General features: G+C 42.3%; 1 protein-coding gene across 3 annotated transcripts in view; it reads right to left on the reverse strand.

Annotated features, from left to right (window-relative positions):
• Nucleotides 1–437: 437 nt before the first annotated feature.
• CORO1C (coronin 1C) overlaps nt 438–22,076 on the reverse strand; it is a 110,726-nt gene continuing 89,087 nt past the window's right edge. For all 3 annotated transcript variants that reach the window (XM_073672381.1, XM_073672391.1, XM_073672400.1), the window contains exons 4-11: nt 19,143–19,272; nt 18,222–18,403; nt 17,274–17,393; nt 14,340–14,444; nt 11,072–11,217; nt 10,068–10,125; nt 8,885–9,130; nt 438–928 (exon numbers count right to left, since the gene is read on the reverse strand). In XM_073672381.1, coding sequence (XP_073528482.1) covers nt 791–928; nt 8,885–9,130; nt 10,068–10,125; nt 11,072–11,217; nt 14,340–14,444; nt 17,274–17,393; nt 18,222–18,403; nt 19,143–19,272 — 1,125 coding nt within the window. In that variant the 3' untranslated portion in view covers nt 438–790. The remainder of the gene's footprint in view (nt 929–8,884; nt 9,131–10,067; nt 10,126–11,071; nt 11,218–14,339; nt 14,445–17,273; nt 17,394–18,221; nt 18,404–19,142; nt 19,273–22,076) is intronic.

A 22,076-nucleotide genomic window follows, 5' to 3' on the forward strand; every position in this document is an offset into this window, starting at 1 on the left:
AATGACAAGATATGAAAAAGGCTGCAGTTAAGCCATTCCCTTCTCAAATGTAATCACCCTTTTCTTCTCTTCTGATGTACACGCAAAATAAATTTTACTGCACACAAAAGCAAAAAGATTTATATAAAACTCATGAAGCTTTTATGGGTAATTATTTTCTTGCGATTCCAGACAGTAACACAGTGCTTCCGCCTTTACATTAAAAATAAAAATACTATACGATGCATGATCTTAATATATTTAACAAGGTCTTTTTGGCAAGAAAAAAAATAATAAAATTGAAGAAAAAAAAAAAATATGTGGCATAGGTCCATCTCTTCCATATACCCTTCCCTACCCAGAAAACTCCAATCAGAACCAGAATTTTAAAATGAAAAAAATAATATATATATACTGATCTTGGAAACAAGAGATATCGTCAAGTAACACTTGATAGATGAGGGTAAAAATCTTGGCTTTTAATTAACAAAAAGTTTGTTGGTTTTAAGCAGAGGCTTGTTTTATAATGCCTTTCCCCTTTTCAATGAGGCCTACATAAAGATGAGGATATCGACAGATTGTGACACTTCAGAAGTTCAGCAACTGGCAGCTATCTAAACTTCGGAAATGGCACAAAATGTTGAGGTACCTGGTGGAAGGGGAGTAGGTGGCATGTGTGTTTGGATGGGATGATGGACACAGTCTGTGCTGGAATGCTTATCATTGCTAGGACCCAGAGGAGAGTGATGGATGTGGAATGTGATCTGGCAGTGGGCACCTCCAGCTCAGCTAAGATTTCATTTTGCTAATTTTATTCTTCAGACGTATCATTGTTGGTGAGATTGGCGATTACATCTTCTAATTTGGAGATACGTTCACCCTGGGCTCTGATGAGGTCTTTCATTGAACGCAGTTCTCTCATCACCTCATCCAACTTTCCATCATTTGCCTGAAAATAACAATTGAGAAAATTAAACTTTTTAACCAGACCTCTATAGAACAATGAAATATACAGTTAAAAATATTAGAAGATTGGTACCACACTAAAAATAACCTGCCAAAAAAACAACAGTCATGTCAGGTACCAGATTATTATTGTGTTTAAAATGCCTAATGACTAGCATCGTACAGGTACGTCCTGACAGAGAACCTGTCAACACTATAAAGTAAAAAATAAAAAAAAGTTGTTTTTTTTTAAATTTAAGAAATCCACTTTGGAGTGGTTCTTTAACCCCTTCCCAACCGGGCAATTTCAGTTTTTTTGCGCTTCGGTTTTTCCTTAATTTAAAAAGCTATGTCTTATTTTTATGCATACATAGCCGTGAGGGCTTCTTTTTTTTCGGGTTCTACTTTTGAATGAACTCATCCATTTTATCATGTTATGCACTCTAAAGCAGGTAAAAGAATGTGTGTGAAATAGAAAAAAAAACACACCTCGCTATTCGGCAATTTTTTTCCCCCCTGTTTGATACAATTACAGAGGTACCAAACATGCAGTTTTTGGTTTTAAATTGGTGGGGAAAAAAACAAACAGAAATTTGTGTAAAAATAAATGTAAAAAATTAGCTTGTGCCATTTTCCGAGAGCCATAAATGTTTTCAATTTTCGGGATATGGAGCAGTGTGTGGGCTTGTTTTTTGCACTCAAGCCAATGTGGTTATTGATATCACTTTGGGTTAATTACAACGTTTTGATTGCCCATTACATTTTTTTGTGTTGTTGCAACAGCCAAAGACACCCTGCAATTCTAGCATTTTGATTTTTTTTTCTCATTTATGCAGTTTACCGATTGGATTAATTTTACATTTTGACAGATGAGACTTTTACGAACACAGCGATAACAAAATGTGTTTATTTTCTTAATTTTTAATGGTGAATAAGTGTGGTGATTTGAATTTATTTTTCTTTTTTTTCTTTTCTCTTTTCCCTGCATTTGTTAAACCCCTTAGGGGACTTAACCTGCATTCATCTAATCATTTGTGTCATATACTGCAACGCCACAGTAATGCTGTATATAGAAATAAATCATGGTCTCTGATGAACGCCAGCCATAGGCTGGTTTTCACAAGAGTACCGTCATGACAGGCACAGGGGTCTTCAGCAGACCCTTGGACGTCATGGAAACCCATTGGCACCCATCTTTCATGTGACAACGCACCGATGGGTGCATAGAATGATGCGCTCCCCTACTGGCGCGCTGTATATGTCACTGACAGAGACTGACAGCTGCATTTAACAAGGTAACCCACCTTGGGCAGAGCTCGGCTCCACATGTGGCTATCAGAGGCAGATAATGGCTGATTATCACAGCAGTCATCTGCTGGCAAATATATGGGCTGAGCTAGCGAGCCCACATCAAAGTCAGGGTGCTGGCATATGACGTACCATTAGGTCACATGTCAGTAAGAGCTGAATCACCATTTGAAGCTTTCTTCCAATTAGATTTCGGTGCACTGGGGCCGGATTGTACACTCGGTCTTCTAACCTAGCTATCAGTGATTCCCGGCCCCTCCGTCTGCCTCGGCTCTGTGATTGACAGGTCACTGCTGAGATCTCAAACACAGCCTGTGAGCGGCCAGCAATAGCGCCACTCACAGGCAGAAACAGCACCAAGAGGTAATTAGAAAGAAGCTTCTACTTATCATTAAAACACATTGGCATATTTTTAGAAGTACTGGACAACCCCTGCTGTTAAATGCCACTGTCATTCTGACTGCGGCATTTACAGTAAGTAGCATGCGGTTTTAATTCCACCCCATCCATGATGGTGACCTGCTGAAGATCCCAGTGCCCATTTTGACTGCTTCTTGGAGACCGCATTTTATGATATATACACCATACACCAATTGCTGTATCTACTGCAGGCGATCAAATGATCATAGGTTCAAGTCGCCTAAGGGGACTACAAAATTAAATTTTAATTGTAACAGTTTTTTTTTTTTTAAAAAAAAAAAAAGAAAAAAACAACACCCCCATTTAAAAAAATTTAACGTGGTATTACTGCGTTTATCAAAGTCAGATCAAGAATAAAATTAACCCAAAAAATCAAAATGCCAGAATTGCAGTTTTGTTTGGTCGCTACAACTACAAAATAAAAAGAAAAAAAAATTAAAATGCAGAAATTGTTTTCTTATTTTTTTTCCGCAATTTAATTCCCCAATTTCCGGTACATTATATGTTAAAATGAATGGTATTCAAAAGTACAACTCCTCCTGCAAAAAACAAGCCCTCATATGGCTATGTGGGAGGAAAAATTAAAAAATTATGGCTCTTGTACAAAGGGGAGAAAAAAAATGTAAGCGCAAGAACCAAAATTTCCCTGGTCCTTAACCCCTTCATGACCAGAGCATTTCCCAATTTTTGCTTCCCTTGTTCCCAGAGCATGGGCGTACCCAGGATCAAAACTAGGTGGGGGTGGTTGAGAAGCCATGGTCACAGATACCGAAGAGAGATAGATAGATAGATATAGAGATAGATAGATAGATATAGAGATAGATAGATATAGTATAATGCAAACATTTCACTTCTTACATTACATGAGTGATAGCTATAGTACATTCCACAATAACTCAGAAACCAGCGAATCGCTCCACAAAATATACTGGCCCCCATATAACGCTCCACAAAATATACTGGCCCCCATATAACGCTCCACAAAATATACTGGCCCCCATATAACGCTCCACAAAATATACTGGCCCCCATATAACGCTCCACAAAATATACTGGCCCCCATATAACGCTCCACAAAATATACTGGCCCCCATATAACGCTCCACAAAATATACTGGCCCCCATATAACGCTCCACAAAATATACTGGCCCCCATATAACGCTCCATACAGAATACTGGCCCCCATATAACGCTCCACACAGAATACTGGCCCCCATATAACGCTCCACACAGAATACTGGCCCCCATATAACGCTCCATACAGAATACTGGCCCCCATATAACGCTCCATACAGAATACTGGCCCCCATATAACGCTCCATACAGAATACTGGCCCCCATATAACGCTCCATACAGAATACTGGCCCCCATATAACGCTCCATACAGAATACTGGCCCCCATATAACGCTCCATACAGAATACTGGCCCCCATATAACGCTCCATACAGAATACTGGCCCCCATATAACGCTCCATACAGAATACTGGCCCCCATATAACGCTCCATACAGAATACTGGCCCCCATATAACGCTCCATACAGAATACTGGCCCCCATATAACGCTCCATACAGAATACTGGCCCCCATATAACGCTCCATACAGAATACTGGCCCCCATATAACGCTCCATACAGAATACTGGCCCCCATATAACGCTCCATACAGAATACTGGCCCCCATATAACGCTCCATACAGAATACTGGCCCCCATATAACGCTCCATACAGAATACTGGCCCCCATATAACGCTCCATACAGAATACTGGCCCCCATATAACGCTCCATACAGAATACTGGCCCCCATATAACGCTCCATACAGAATACTGGCCCCCATATAACGCTCCATACAGAATACTGGCCCCCATATAACGCTCCATACAGAATACTGGCCCCCATATAACGCTCCATACAGAATACTGGCCCCCATATAACGCTCCATACAGAATACTGGCCCCCATATAACGCTCCATACAGAATACTGGCCCCCATATAACGCTCCATACAGAATACTGGCCCCCATATAACGCTCCATACAGAATACTGGCCCCCATATAACGCTCCATACAGAATACTGGCCCCCATATAACGCTCCATACAGAATACTGGCCCCCATATAACGCTCCATACAGAATACTGGCCCCCATATAACGCTCCATACAGAATACTGGCCCCCATATAACGCTCCATACAGAATACTGGCCCCCATATAACGCTCCATACAGAATACTGGCCCCCATATAACGCTCCATACAGAATACTGGCCCCCATATAACGCTCCATACAGAATACTGGCCCCCATATAACGCTCCATACAGAATACTGGCCCCCATATAACGCTCCATACAGAATACTGGCCCCCATATAACGCTCCATACAGAATACTGGCCCCCATATAACGCTCCATACAGAATACTGGCCCCCATATAACGCTCCATACAGAATACTGGCCCCCATATAACGCTCCATACAGAATACTGGCCCCCATATAACGCTCCATACAGAATACTGGCCCCCATATAACGCTCCATACAGAATACTGGCCCCCATATAACGCTCCATACAGAATACTGGCCCCCATATAACGCTCCATACAGAATACTGGCCCCCATATAACGCTCCATACAGAATACTGGCCCCCATATAACGCTCCATACAGAATACTGGCCCCCATATAACGCTCCATACAGAATACTGGCCCCCATATAACGCTCCATACAGAATACTGGCCCCCATATAACGCTCCATACAGAATACTGGCCCCCATATAACGCTCCATACAGAATACTGGCCCCCATATAACGCTCCATACAGAATACTGGCCCCCATATAACGCTCCATACAGAATACTGGCCCCCATATAACGCTCCATGCAGGCTGTTCCCCCCCCACATAATGCCTCATGCAGGCTGTCCGTCCCCCCCCCCCCCCCACATAATGCCCCATGCAGGCTGTCCCCCCCCCCCCCACATAATGCCCCATGCAGGCTGTTCCCCGCCCCCCCATATAATGCCCCATGTAGGATGACACCCCCCCCCTCCCCTATAATGTCCCATGCAGGATGTCAAACCCCCCCCCTTATAATGCCCCATGCAGGATGTCAACCCCCCCCGCCCTTATAATGCCCCATGCAGGATGTCAACCGCCCCGCCCTTATAATGCCCCATGCAGGATGTCAACCGCCCCGCCCTTATAATGCCCCATGCAGGATGTCAACCGCCCCGCCCTTATAATGCCCCATGCAGGATGTCACCCCCCCTTATAATGCCCCATGCAGGATGTCACACACCGCCACCTCACCCCCCTCCCTTATACTGCCACAGGCCTCCATACAATAAATTAAAGAAAATAAATCAAATACTCACCTCACATCTCACCTGCTGCTCCAGACTCCAGCGTCGCCGGCCTCATCCCGCTCTGCGCTGTGACTGCTCAGCAGAGAGCGCGGTGTAAAGACGTCACCGCCGCTCCCTCTGACCTGAGATGTCACAGTGCAGGAGCTGCTGCGGCGGCACGGGGAGGGGTAAGTATTGCGCCGGGGCCCTGAGAAAGCAGGGGGGAGCGGGCGCTGCCGGTGAGGGCCTCCCCCCGCGTGCTAAGGGCCCCGGGTACTGATGCCGGCCCTGGTGTGCGGCTTGCGTGCCTGCTTCTGGGGAGGGGGGGGCAGCTGCCCATGTCCCAGAGCCATAACTTTTATTTTTCTGTCAATATAGCCATGCAAGGGCTTATTTTTTGCAGCACGAGTTGTACCTTTTGAACGACATAACTGGCTTTACCATATCATGTACTGAAAAACGGGGAAAAAAAAATTTAAGTGCGGTGAAATTGCAATTTTGGTGTGTTTTTTTTTTTACCACGTTCACTGAATGCTAAAACTGACCTGCCATTCTTATTCTCCAGGTCATTACAAGTTCGTAGACACCAAACATGTATAGGTTCTTTTTTATTTAAGTGGTGAAAAAAAAAATCCAAAAAAGTTTGCTAAAAATAAATAAAAAAAAATAAATGGTGCCATTTTCCAAGACCCGTAGCGTCTCCATTTTTCGGGATCTGGGGCTGGGTAAGGGCTTTTTTTTTGTGCGCCGAGCTGCAGTTTTTATTGATACCATTTTGGAGTAGATCCAATAGATTGCAATAAAATGCAATAACGGGCGACCAATGTTGCAAGGAACAAAAAACGTAACTATGGCGTTAAGAATTTTTCTCGTTACGCCGTTTACCGATTGGATTAATTCTTTTATATTGATAGATCAGGCGATTCTGAACGTGGCGATACTAAATATGTGTATGTGGGTTTTTTTTTTTATGGTTTTATTTTAAAAGGGGCGTGATTTAAACTTTTATATATTTTTTATATTTTTAAAAAAATTTATTTATTTTTACTTTTTGCTTGCTTCAATAGTTTCCATGGGAGACTAGGAGACTAGAAGCAGCAATTGCCTGATCGGCTCTGCTACATACAGGCGATGAGCAGATCGCCTGTATGCAGCAGATTTGCTCACTTGCTATGAGCTGTCCACTGGGCGGCGCTCCTAGCAATCTGGCCATGACAACCACAGGGGTCTGCTGCAGACCCTGGGTTGTCATGCCAACCCATTGGTGACCCGCGATCATGTGACGGGGTCACCAATGGGCAGGGCAAGTGACGCTCTTCCGGCGCGGTGCTGTTAAATGCCCGTCAGATATTGACAGCGGCATTTAACTAGTTAACAGCCGCGGGTGGATCGCGATTCCACCTGCGGCTATTGCGGGCACGCGTCAGCTGTATAAATAAACAGGGCTTATGACGTGGTGCGTACTATTACGTACCACGTCATGAAGGGGTTAAAGGGGTTGTCCGGTCAAAACCGATAAGTCTGCAGAGTTATGAATCCCCCCCAGTAGACGCACGGGTATGTTTGAGTTATACATGCCAGTAGGCACGGTCTCGCTTCCATACGCTTGAGTAAGGCCGTGCACTCTAGCCGGATGCGCCCACTGGCCATCCGTGTCACTAGACATGGCGCAGAGTCGGCTCTATACAAGTGTATGGAACGAGGCTGCGCCCACTGGCCAGGGGTATGTATAACTCATACATGCCCTCCATTACCGGGTCCGAAACCCCGGATTCATGAGTTTTGACGGGACAACAACTTTAAGGGGACAATCTCTAGTTATGGCTGACTTTAAAGGGCTTCATCATTTAACCACAGGATTGGCGATAGGTGAAAAAGTTTGTATGTATTCACAGGAAAATTGATAACCTGCTGTTTTCTGGGGGCTTTACCGCTAAAAACACCCACTAATCTCAATTGAGGCCCTGGTAGCTGTTCCTGGCAATCCACTGTCCACAGCAACCTTTAACAAGGCTTCTAGGCATTTCAGAGCCCTATTTTCAGGATCAGTGGGGGGACCCAGCGATCAGCAATTAATCACTTATGTGAAAAGGAGATCATTGTTAAGATGAAAATAACCCTTTAAGAAAAAGTTTTTTTTAATGCACATAAAAAAAAATCCTTACTCTTTTTGGAGGATGCCAATGTATTAAAATGAATCAAAACAGCAATAAAGGTTTCAAAACTAAAACAAAAGTAGAATAGATGTCCTTGGCAACCAAAAATTCTACACCTCATTTTTCAGAGCACCTACAGAAAATCATCATAACTGTAGCCTGATTAAAGGGGATCTGTAAGCAGGATCACCCCCCTCCTTCCACAATCAGTCTATATGGGCTTGTAGGTCATAGGCAGCGGAATATAATGATACCACAATTTTTGCAATCTGAATTCTTGTGCCAGACAAACCCATGTTTTTTCTTGTACGTAAATTAGCTGCTAAAAGCTATGAGAGACCGACCTCAGAGTCTGTCTGTAGCTATTAGTTTAAAATCATCTCTGGAGGCATATTGTCGGGGAGATCTGTGTGCGGCCCATAGATCTTAACAGCTCATTTACATATTAAGAAAAACATGGCTTTCTCTGGAATAAAATATCAGATCGCAAATATCAAGGTATCATTTTATTCAGCTTCCTATAATCTACATACCCATGTAGACCGCTTACAAGGGTTGATCCTATTGACAGATTCCTCTTAATTGGCATGGGCAACTGCTTTACTTTTACTTTGCATCAAATGTAATACACCTGCCCCATTAAATGTTTGAAGTAACCACCCACCCTAGAAAAAGTCACCCTTTCATGTGGAGGGTAAAACACAGGTATGTCACTTTTTTTTTTTTTTTTTTTTACTTACAGGAATAGAAGTTTGTGATGCTGGTTTGGGGGTGCTGGATGGCTCAGACTTCTTTTGCGCTAGTGGCTTGCTTCCCAAAATATTTTTCTTCACCACATTCAAATCTCGGTTCTTGCTTGGCATGTACCCATCTTTTAGGGATATTAAAACTGGATCAGCATTTTTCCCATCAAACCACTCTTCGGCTTCTATGGGGGCTTCTGGACCAGCAGTATCTGGGTATAAGTCATCCTGGAAAAGATCAGACTAGAAGGGGGGAAAAAAAAAATGAGGAAAAGGATTCCTGAAGCTTAGGAGTACAAAGAGTAAATTATTTAGGGATAAAGTCATTTTCATTAAAAATCAGATTTATTCAACAGCGTGTGCGCTCACTAGACAAATCTGTTGCACAGCATCTTAAAAGCGGGAGAAATGTTGGAAATTTTTCACTCAAGAGTCATGCTCAGTATAAAGCCTCCCCATGTTAAGAGCAAAAAATAAAAAAGACTCACCCCAAAAAAAGTCAATCCTAGAAAGTATCAGTAAATCTGTCTTGATTTAGACATCACTGGATGGCGCTGGCTTTACATGGAATGTGCTTGAAATTTCTTGTAGACCTACAGTGTATAGACCCCACACGATATTGTGCATTGTCTACATATTGTCTTATGGGAAGGGTTGCAAGTATGAAGTCTAACAAAGTTTACACAAATCCCAAATGTACCCACGCAATATTTGAGGCAGAAGAGTTCAGCGTTAATACAGACATTGCTTTCCCGAAGAAAATTCATTGGGGCCTTTTTGGACACCGTTCGCGACGGCCTTGCCAGAGGGGGTTTTTTTACCCCCTCAATTCCATCTTTTACATGTTTGTTTCTGGCATCCGCTAGATGAACGGAGCAGTCACTTTTAGCTGCTTCTTGGCGGTTAACAAAAATTACAAAAGATAGAACATATGCACAGCAAGTCGTTTTAGAGTCCTCCTAAAGACATTGTGTGCACAGACCCTTAAGCTCTAATTAAAACCTCCCTTTCTTAGTTTGAGGTCAGGGTGGCACAGAGGCATATTAAAGATGTAGGGTCCCCTCTATGAGGTACAGTTTGTTGTGGTTGGCATAAGCTTTTTGGTGGAGTATACAATAAACCCAGACCCCTGCCGTAAAGATTATTACATCTAAAAATAAGTGGACTTTACTGAACTCACCTTCCTGGGAACAGTCATGATAATTGGCTCACATTTCCTCTCATGAAGTTTGTAAAACCTCAAGGAAAAAAACAAAACAAAAAATTTTTACTACAAGCTTTTGAGCAGCTAATAAGTTAAGATTTTCTTCAGAATGCAAGACACGGGGGCGGCTGCGGGCTATACGTCCCACACAGGAGACACGGGGGGCAGCTGCGGGCTATACGTCCCACACAGGAGACACGGGGGGCGGCTGCGGGCTATACGTCCCACACAGGAGACACGGGGGGCGGCTGCGGGCTATACGTCCCACACAGGAGACACGGGGGCGGCTGCGGGCTATACGTCCCACACAGGAGACACGGGGGCGGCTGCGGGCTATACATCCCACACAGGAGACATGGGGCGGCTGCGGGCTATACACCCCACACAGGAGACACAGAGGCGGCTGCGGGCTATACACCCCACACAGGAGACACGGGGCGGCTGCGATATAGACATCACGTGAGGGGCTGCTGCTGTGGTCTTCTGCTGTGGGACGGGAGCGCATCGCATGCTAACTTCACCCATAAAGTACTCCTGACAATGGCACTGGCCAGCATGAAGACGTAATCTTTCACTGCACACATATCATTGTTCATTAGTGAATGCTGCGTGGAAGTGCTCGTAAAGCAAGAAAAAAATTTAACGGCCGGTGGGCATCAAAATGCAGCTGTGATCCCCAGAAATCTGCGCGGGGGTGGGAGAAAAGGTCATTATGGGCTGTAAACTACCTGCGGGCCTGAGGTTCCCCATCTCTGCTGTACTGGATCATTTATTTCAATTTTTGTCAACTGGACATGTGAACAGAGCCTAACAAATGAACCCAAAATGTACATGGCATAACATGATCTTACCATTCTGGATTCAAAAAGGATCACACTGCGCTTGTGAAAAAGTGTACAGATTATAAACTTCACCGTCACAATACACTGTAGAGTACAGAAAAGATCAAATAATGTGATGTTTTGTCAATATCTTAGTACCTGGCAATTTCACACTTGTTCACATCCAGTCCTCGCTTTGGCATGTACCCCATTCCTCTCTGCGGTTCTTTGCTGCTGAAGGTGTTGAGGTAGTGAACATAAGGCGATTCATCTGTGATCTCAAAATATCGAATACTGCTGTCGCCCTGTTAATGAAAAGCGGTGAAGGTTAAAGCATGTCAGTACATGGGGTGGGGGTGATTTGAGATCTCAGTTTCTCACTCATTAAAGTATCTGCAGTGAATAGAGAGATAACAATCCAATAGTTTTGACTTCTTTGCTATGTAAAAGTAGAAATCAAAGATGTAAATAGTGTTAATCCATTAAAAAGGACAATTTTTTCCAATATTTTCCCACTAAAGTCATAAGTAGAAAACAGATGCAGGTTAAGCAATTCTTGCGCAATTTACAGACTTCATGACTCATTTGTTTAGTAGTATCTGGATCAGGGAGATTTTTGGTCTCTTCAACTTTCATGATTTTGTGATTATGTGAATGCTGACATAGGCAAAAGTGGCATGTGTAAATGTGCAGAGTCTCAGGCTAGGTCAAGCTTTGAGGCAGAAACATGAATTTTTAGACATTTTTCAAAGACCCTTTACACGGCGATACAATTTAGAATTTAAATGAAGTGACTCTAGTGCTGGATTGCAGGTAACACAGTGTGCCAGATGTCATCTTTAAGATAATTTTGGTATATTCGGTTTCACAAAATTTGTAAATCTGATTTTAATTTGCCTATTTAAAAGGGTTGATGCACTTCCTTTATATTGATGGCCGATCCTGTAGCTAAAGCAACAATATCAGATCTGTGAGGGTCTGACACCCAGCAGCTACACAGATCAGCTGTCCTCGGTGCAAGCCTGAAGTTAGCAGTTGCAGAGCTGAACAGTATACTGCTGATGGAGCTGTACTGATCAGCTCCGCAACTGCCAACATCACACCTCCACAGCTCATTGGTGGGAAAGTCTGTTGTCAGACCACCATCAATTTAATATTTATGATCTATCCATAGGTCATCAATGTAAAAGTAATGGAGAAACATTGAAACATTTTTAAGTGTTGGGGTTCTGTTTTGTTTTTTTTTGCACAATCTTCACATCTAAACCATACGTTTGCACTAAGCGTTAAATGACCACCTCACTTACATTGAATTTGCAAGACTTTCATTAGCAATCAGGAATAAAACTTAAATTCAGAACCTAGTACACATGAACACTACCTTAGGTCTCAAGCACCTATTAATTGAAATCTTTCTTCCAGCAAATGCAGTGAGCTTTAATGGGACTGTGAAAAGCCTTATATTTCTGTATCAGGTGTCAAAACATGCATATGCGCACTGGATGGGAAAACTGCTAAGACAACAAGCCAACATATACCGTACATGTGCATGATACCTGCCAGGCAACGGACTGCTGCGTCAGCAACTGTCTTACGTGGGAAATAAATATTATAATATAATATTTCCCTCTGCAACAGGCCCCGAGATATGCTGCTGAACGCCACATAAGACCGTTGCGGACGTTTAAAAAAAAAAAAAAAAGGGCTTGTACGACTACTTTATTATACAGTGATAAAGCGGTGTTTTCAGCTAATGGACTCACTATCAATGGTCACTGAAAATAAAACAGACATGGTACACACATCTACTCATGTTGGGCACAAAGTACATAGGTGATTAAAAAGGAAGTACATAAAAAAATACATAGAATCATTAAACTACCAGTAACCGATTGCTTTTCACCCTTGTGCCTAAAAGGGAGACAAGATTTTACCAACGCCCTTGTTTACCAGGGCTTAGCTGTAATCGCTCACACCACTGACGTAGGTGCACATTACGAATTGCAATTGATGCCCAAGGATAAGCTCCTCAACTTTCCACAGAAAAAACTTTTCAGAACAGTTTATATATAGCATCAAATTTTTATTTTTTTAACAATGTAGCACAAGACTAAATACAGAAGTCTTGCACATGGTATTCTGCCATGTTAAAGAAGTTGCTCACTATTAGGACAACTCCTTGTCCTACCCCACGCTTGGCCCCGATGAATTAAAATTAGCGTGTACTCACCTCCCGTGCTGGCGCTGTTCCTGCAGTGCCAGCACACTCTCGCCAGGGCTTCAGTGCGGTTGTTGTGACATGACTCCGGCACCCAATCAGTACTGGCATCATTCTCCCCGCCTCGTGTCGAATTGAACATCAAGAGGAAGTCAGAGCAGCCACAGCTCGGATTTCCTCTTCATGTTCGATTTGTCCGAAGACGGAGACCGTGACGCCAGCATCACCTGTCAGAACATCCGCACGAGAGTCCTGGGGAGAGCGAGTGCTAAAGTTGCTGGAACAGTGCCGGCACGGGAGGGGAGGATAAGCTTTTTCTATTTTATCGGGGCCAATCATTTAGCTCAAGAAGGGGTTGTCCAAGTATTGGACAACCATTTTAAGTGATGGCCTATTTCTAGGATATGCCCTCTACAAAGTCGCCCCTACAGCTCAGCACTGTTTGGAATAATGAGAAGTGAACACAGTGCTACACCACCTATCCCCTTCATTATCAGGGTAAGTTCCAAAGAACAGACCCCCAAGATAACAAATAATGGCTTTAGCGAGAATTTTAAGATGTTCCCTAAATAGGTGAAGTATACGAGAGTAATTGCAAGGCATCAGGAGCGCACTTATCCTGAAGAATAAAATCTGCTCTGTAAGAGTGAGGGCTGGGACACAATTGCCTTAAAGGGAATCTGTCACCAGGTTTTTGCTACCCCATCTGAGAGCAATATAAAGTAGGAGTAGAGACTGGACTAAATGCTGCATTTGATAAAAATCACTTCTCTGCTGCAGATATGTCATATCTCTGAATGCCGAGCTCGGTAGGACCCCGTCAAAGCCACTGATAGACAGTTTTCTGCCTATACACAGTGAACACAGAAAGCTGCCAATCAATGTCAGGGCAGGGTTATACAGAGCTGATCAATATGCATCAGATTTATTAGTCCTCTAGTAATAATCTGTCGATGGAATAGACATTTCATCAAAACTAGAATCCCTGGAATCAGGGTCTCCGTCTCTATATCATGCTGCTCTCACATAAGGTCGTAAAAACCTGGGGACAGATCCCCTTTAAGCAGATTTACAAATACAGTAGCACTTATATACATATTTCAAAAGGTGCATTGTAAGTGGGTGACTATGTAGTGGATCTCCAGTCTGGTTCATAGCACTGGAATTCTCTCCCCTTCACTTCAACTGAGATCAGCTGCACAATCTCACCTTGCCACACAAGTAAATGATGCTAGTGTCGGGGTCATAAAACGGTAGCAGGACTCCATTGCTTGTATCCATTTCATGTAGTGCAATAGGCTCATCCAAACTTTTCTGCATATAAAAATAAACATTTACTTAAAAAAAACAAGCAAAAATTCACATTTAAAGTTTAGTTTTCCAACCAAAGCATCGTTAATACCAAAACACACTGTTAACCATTTTATAAACACAAAAAAGTGAAACTTGTGCAGGTGAACAGTCATCATTAGTAAATGTTAAAGCTGAGCAGTATCTAGAAGGATAAATCACACGAGCTAGAACCATGCTCGCTTTCCTGCCACTAGGATGCATCACAACCTCTATGCCGCTTTCTCTCATGCAGAAAACATGGCTGACAACCTACCTCCAAAGACTGTCATTTTGCACTGTGCAAACACTACCTGCCAGTAAAGCATGTTTTAATATTCAATTCTTCTGTGAGATTTCAGCAACATTACAGAGCACATCCAAGTAGCAATATCACAGTTCAGAACACTTTGGGGGAGATTCAGCAAAACTGGTGTAAACAAAAAGTGGTGCCCATAGAATCACACTAAGCTTTGACATTTCTCAGGGATTGTGGGAAATTAAAGAGGTTGTCCACTACTTTTACATTGATGCCCTACACTAAGGATCGGGCATCAATGTCTGATCGGCCGGGGTCAGACACCCGGCACCCCAGTCGATTAGCTACTACCAGTGCCGGCCGCCGCAAGTGCTTGCTTGTGGAGTTTTGCCACCTACTTGTAGTGGCCGGGGCTTGCTACTGCACATCCACCTCCTATTCGATTCAATAGAAGGATGGGTAGTGCCCCACGGCAGCCACTACAAGTAGACAGCCAAGCTCCGCATCTAAGTAATTCCGTCCAGCGGCCGCTGCACCGGTCGATGATAGCTGATGTGCGGGGGTGCTGGGTGTCTGACCCTGGCCGATCAGACATTGATGCCCTATCCTAAGAAAAACCTCTTTAAAGGAGAAATCCAATTGGTTGTTTGCATCAGTTTTTAAAAATCTCCTTATTTTTGGCTGCCTGCAGTTTTATTGAAAGAAAATAACCAGCAAGGTTGTAGTTAACAAGTCCTAGTGTAGTTTGGGGGCTACAATACAGAGATAGAAAATCCAAAAACCCAACAGCTCCTTAAGTAATAGGAAATATGCTTCAGAGCTCCATTGGAGACCGAAACGTACACTATGTACTGCAATATTCTGATATTGCAGTATAGGCGTTCAAACAATTGCAGTTTCAAATCCCTCACCCCTTTCAGCCCCGAGGCAATTTTCAATTTTAATTTTTTCTCCTTCTTCCAAGAGCAATGATTTTTTTATATTTCCGTCAATATAGCCATATGAGAGCTTGGTTTTTGGGGGATGAGTTGTACTTTTGAACGACACCATTAAGTAAAAAAAAGTGCAATTCCACAATTTTTTTTTTTATTTACCATGTTCACTATATGGCAAATGTGTCTTGGCAATATGATTCTCCAGGTCAGTACGAGTATGCAGATACCAAAACAAGTATAGTTTATTTAAACTGGTGAAAATTAAAATCTGAAATTAACAAAAGTTTTTGCTTTTTTCGAGCTCCGTAACATTTTAATTTTTCGGGATGTGGGGCTGGGTTATTTCTTATTTTTTGTGCCCTGAGAAGACATTTTTTATCGATATCGTTTTGGGGTAGATACAATGTTTTGATTGCCTCTTACTGCAATGTTAAGGCGAAGAAAAAAAAAGTTCTGGGGTTTCAATTTTTTTTTCTTCTCGTTATGCTGTTTACCGATCTGATTAATTTCATATTTTGATAGATTGGACATTTCTGAACGCAATACCAAAAGTGTATTTTTTGTTGTTTTATTTTCAATAGTGCAAAAGTGGGTGATTTCAATTTATTTTTTCTTATTTTTAAAAACTTTTTTCCTTCACTTTTTACTTAATAGTTCCCCTTAGGAGACTTGAAGCTGCGATCGTCTGTGCTATACATAGCTGAAGCACTACTATGTATGGTAGAAACGACCATCCCCTATGAACGGTGGCCACAGGCCGACATTCACGGGAGTATCATAATGACAGGTACGGGGGTCTTCGACAGACCCTCAGCTGTCATGACAACCCATTGGTGCCCCGTGATCATGTCACGGGTGTGCAGATTGGAAGAATGGAATGGAGCGCACCCCTCCGATGAGTGTTAAATCCTGCTGTCAGAGTGACCACGAGATTTAATGGGAAAATAGCTGTGGATGGAGAAGTACTCCACCTGCGACTGTTAAAGGTACATGTCGTGCAGAAGTTATGGGGACATAAAAGAAGAAAAAAAAAAAGTACATTATTTTTATTGGGGAGGGGGGGGTGGATAATTTTTAATTAGAAAAAAACTAAACATTTGATAATATCCCATCTGTAAAAATCCGATCAATATATAGACATCTACATCATTGTAAAGTGGGAAAAAAAAAATGCCAGAATTGTGGTATTTTTGAGTCACCTCTTGTCCCTAAACAATGCAAACATTTAGGTTGATTGAAAAATGAAAAAAAATTCTAGCACTTGAAAAAAACGGGAGGAGAAAAAAAATCATAAAAATGAAAAATTCATTGGTCCTTAAATGTGGTAGTATGATTGCAGAGGTTAGAGGTGCTGAAGGGTGAAATAATCTAATGAAAAAAACATTAAAATAGTGCGTCTATACCAGACATGAGTAATATCATGATGTGGTGTGCAAACAGTGGATTATTGCAAGACTTAAGCAATGCAATGTACTAAAAGTTAAAAATAGAAAAAAACATCCAAGCATAATATTTTGCCCACCACTACTGTATTCAAGTCAAAAACTACCCGACTTATCAGTAAAATAGCTGTCTGTCAGCAACATGGGAAAGCACTGCTGAAACCTATGCAATACATACCGGATTCCACAATGCTAATTGGCGCTCACTCATACGGCTGAACCCAGTTGTAAAAATGCTCCCATCAGCTAAAAAGATTCCCCTCATGGGCCGAGCTCCTTCGTGCGCTTTATCTTTCTCCTAGAAATAGTGGGCACAAAAACAAAAATCTAATTATCAAAGCAAGAAAGGCAAAATGTAAAATTTTACAGAAGGTGAAATATAGTACAGTAGTCAGAAATGTATACTTTTTGTTGTGTAACTGGAAAAGTAAAAACAAACCTGTTTGTCAAAAGCAAGTGGCGACAATGCGTAATGGAGAGTGGTCTAAAGTAGTTTCAATTTTCAAAAAAAGGTTTAATGAAACTTAAATCTATCTCTCGATCTCCTTTTAATTGCAAGCAGATCATTGTAGGTGTATGAGACCCCACTAAGCACTAAAAAAAAAATACCCCAGAGAGGTGCAAAGCTAAGGCGACAAGACAAGACTGTGTACTCAAGCCTATGACGCAGAGTCAGTTTACACAGACCGACGGTACAATATGACAGCCAATCAGTAAACTTTTACCCATCTGCGTTTGTTTGAACACCAATTTATGCAGGCAGACCAAAGTAAACGATCGCTGTGTTAGATCGCTCAGTGCGCATAGGCTGCTACTGTTCTCAGCAGTCCAAGTCATGTTTACAAGGGACAATGCACCGCCGAGAATAATGACTTCTTATGCTACGTAAAAGATAATAAAGCAGGCAAGATAATCATGAAACTAGTCCTGCTGCCAGGAAAGACTGGGGGACACTACCCTTGTTTAGGTGGTGGAACCGTGCAGAAATCTAATCGTTATCACATAGAAATCACACAGCACAGGGTGTCATTTTGAATAGGGTCTTTGGTCAAACATTAAGGCAGATATACACATATATAAAATAGTACACCAAAATTAGTCAGATTTCTCCCCTCTGACTACATACCGCTACTAATTCCATTTTGCGTGGGTCAATAACACGAAGCTTCTTGTCCTTGGAGGTCGTGCAAATGAGGCTGCCGTTTCGGTTCCAGCTGGCACTGTAGATCATGTCGTAGTGCATATCTTCTAGAGAGGAGAGTGCCTCCCCAGTGCCCACATTCCATATAACAATGACATTGTCACAACCTGTGAACAAAATTACAATCCCTTTTAAGATCTCAGAGCATGGATTTCCTATATACCATCCTATATATACCCGGAATCTCACAAGAATTACAAAAACATGTTGGGAGACTTCACATTTGATTTAAGTCTTCATGTGTTTCTGCATCTTTTGAAAAAAAAAAATGTACATGTAAACTGTTGGGATTATCTACCACTAGGAGGCAGTATGTCAGAGCATATTGCGTTCTCAATGTCACCAAAACGGCAATTGACAACAGCACTAGTATGCTCAGAACACTACGAGACCGACAACGTGCAAGCTTTACCACTGTTGTATCTAGGCAGTGTGCCCTGGAAACAAGAGGAAAAAAGAGCCAATCCTTATAGACAAGAACAGGTCTGTGCTTAAGAAATCCAAATAGAATGTACCCAAAGAGGAACAGGCTTTATGGATCAGGTGACAGATGAACATGGCATCATTGCTTCGACATCCACCTTGGACCACTAAAGTGGATAGATGGAGGATTGAATGAATGAACATAGATTTACCAGAAATTGTAGATCTGGACCAAGTAATAAAAATAGTTTACTGTGGAAAACCCCTTTTAAAAAGGACCACTGCTCTTCACAGTATGGCCATTTACAGCCAAAGCAGAGGGGTGTATGTTGTAGGCTCAGTGGCCAGCTTGCCTACTGATTAGCATACTAGGACAATCATGAATTTCCCTACGTTCATAAATGAAGCCGATGTCAAACATACCTGCACTGAGCAGCACGTTTCGGGCTGTCGGATGCCATGTCACAATGCCTACCCGCTTGGAATGTCCTTCCAACACTACCACAGGATCAGTTAGCGGAACGGTTAGGCCACTGTCTGGGATCTGCCATACCTAAGTGACAAAAGGGACAATATTACATTTGGTTGAAATTCTTGTTGAATTCTATTGAAATCAGAAACCCCATTAAAGAAGCACTCCAAATAAGCTAAATTTGTGTTAATATACTCATGGATCGCCATCTTCCCCTTTTTTGCTGCTCCAGTCCACTTCTCACTCACGTGACTTCTATTCTCACTTCCCGAATCACACTAGGGTTTATGTAAAAGTCGCTATTACAATGCAAGTCTATGGAGCATCAGAAAGACTGGGCTTATACTGTACAAGGGACTTCCGGCTCACACAGACCACTGTGTGATCTGGCGAGTTGGAATAAAAATCACATTATGCAAGAAAAGGACCAGAGCGGCACTGAAAGCCGGGGAAGACGGCAATTAACACAAAATTATTGGGAGTGCTTCTTTAACCCCTACCTGCCGCGGCAAATTCACGTTTTTAAGTTTTCAATTCATCATCCCCTTCTTCCAAGAACCATAACATTTTTATTTTCCAGCCACAAACGTATGAGGACTTGTTTTTTTGCGGGATGGGCTTTACTTTTGAATGACACCATTCATTTTAAAACATGTGATGTGAAAAGCGGGGGGAAAAATTCCATGAGTGGCGAAATCGTGAAAAGTGCAATTCCACAAATGTATTTATTTTTTGGTATTTACAATGTTCACTATACAGTAAAACTGACCTGGCAATATGATTCTCGGGGGTCACTACAATTAAGGAGACAGCAAACATGCATAGGTTTTTTTGTTTTTAAATTATGGTGGTGAGAAAAAAAACAAATTTTTTTGCTTATGCCGCCATTTTCCAAGACCCGTAAATTTTACATTTTTGGTTGATGGGGCTGTGTGTGAGGGCTTACTTTTGGCACCTTGAGCTGACATTTTTATTGATACCATTTTGGAGTAGATACGATGTTTTGATCGCCTTTTATTGCAGTGGTGTGGCAAAAAAACAATTCTGGTGCTTCGATTTTTTCTCATTACGCCGCTTACCGATTTGGTTAATTACCTTTATATTTTGATAGGACTTTTTTTTTTATCTCTTTGTTTGTAATGTGGCAAAAGGGGAATGACTAGAACAAAAAAAAATTAACTTTTCACTGTAGCAGTTAGTCCCCTTAGAGGACTTGAACCTGCAATCATCCGATCGCTTGTGCTATGTACAGCAATACCACAGTAGTGCTGTATATAGTAAAAATCACGTCTCCTACAACACTAGTCAGAAGTTGGTGTTCACAGGTGTACCATCATAACAGGCACAGGGATCTTCAGCAGACCCCCAGCTGTCATTGCAATTCACCCCTTGCCGATGCGCTGTAAATGTAGCGGTCAGAGATTGACAGCAGCATTTAAAAGGTGAACAACCACGGATGGAGCCTCACTCCACACGTGGGTGTTCGAGGCAGATGATGACTGAAGATCCCAGCCATCATCTGCCGGGAAAGACACAGGCTCAGGAACTAAGGCCGCATCGAAGTCAGGGAGCCGACATAAGATGCAACTGTATGTCATGTCAGTAAGGGGTTGAGATCAAATTTATCAGCTAACGTATGTCCTGTGAAGGTATTTTTTTCTTTAGTTGATGAAATTGTATGGCATCGCCCAGTTTTAACAAATAAAGTGTGACAATTTGGAGTACAAAGTCTAAAAGTTAAATGAAAAAAAAATATTATATATATATATATATATATATATATATATATATATATATATATATATATATATATATATATATATATATATATATATATAAATAAATAATAAAGGTTTCCTTGCTATAGCTTCACCTTTTATGTTAAAATTCGTTCTGAAAAAAACTGGCACAGATACAAAACTGTGAAAACATTTTAGGCAGGTATAGAAAAAAATGCTACAAAGAATGCTTCCAAAAATAGGAGGAGTGTTAAAAGTTTATTTTTATCAATTAGTAAATGAACACAAGAGAATCGAAATCACTTTCAAATTTGGTGTGGCCATCCATTCTTTGCCTTCAAAATAGCACTAAATCCTCTAGGTCAGACCTGGGCAAAGTGCAGCCCACAGGCCACATCTGGCCCTCTGGTTGTTCCAGTCCAGACCAAGACCGCAGAGGGGCTTGAAACCAGTGGCCCACGGGCCACACCGTGCCCTCCCCCGCTGCCCGCTCGCAGCCTGCTGCCTCCATCCGTGCTGACTGCACTGGTGGAGGAGGGGCCTCTGGCCCCTTCCGCCACTAATCAAAGTGTGAAACAGCTGATGCGATGACGTAATTTCATCACCTCAGCTGTGTACTGCGGAGAGTCAGCAAACCGGCGACAGGAGCAGAAAGTCAGAGGAATGGGACTGAGGTGAGTATGTGATGGTGGTTTGTTTTTTTCATGTGTATGTCCCCTACTGGACCTGGGGAGGCTGTGTGGGGCTGTCCTGTTAAACCTGGGGAGGGCTCATGCTGTAGATAGGGAGGTTGTGTGGCGGCTCATACGATGAATAGAAGGGGCTGTATTCGAGTTCAAACAGTATTTAGGGGGATGTCAGAATACTTTATTTTGCTCAATATTAAGTGATGCAATTAATTTCATTAATATATTGATAATAAGAATTAATTTCAGCCCATTTGTTCGGTCCTCCACAATAATCACGGTCTTTCATGTGGCCCCTCGGTAAAATTAATTGCCAACCCCTGCTCTTGGTCATACATGACAAACTCTAGCCCGTGGGCCAAATCTGGTACGTATGGTGATTATGTCTGGCCCGTGACACCAGAACCACCAGCCCTATGTGGGGCCATTATGCTCTAGGGAGGGCTACGTGGAGTCCATT

This window comes from Phyllobates terribilis, unplaced genomic scaffold, assembly GCF_046119375.1.
Source record: "Phyllobates terribilis strain yellow unplaced genomic scaffold, ASM4611937v1 Scaffold_1__5_contigs__length_1240528914, whole genome shotgun sequence".
NCBI classification, from domain to species: Eukaryota; Metazoa; Chordata; class Amphibia; order Anura; family Dendrobatidae; genus Phyllobates; species Phyllobates terribilis.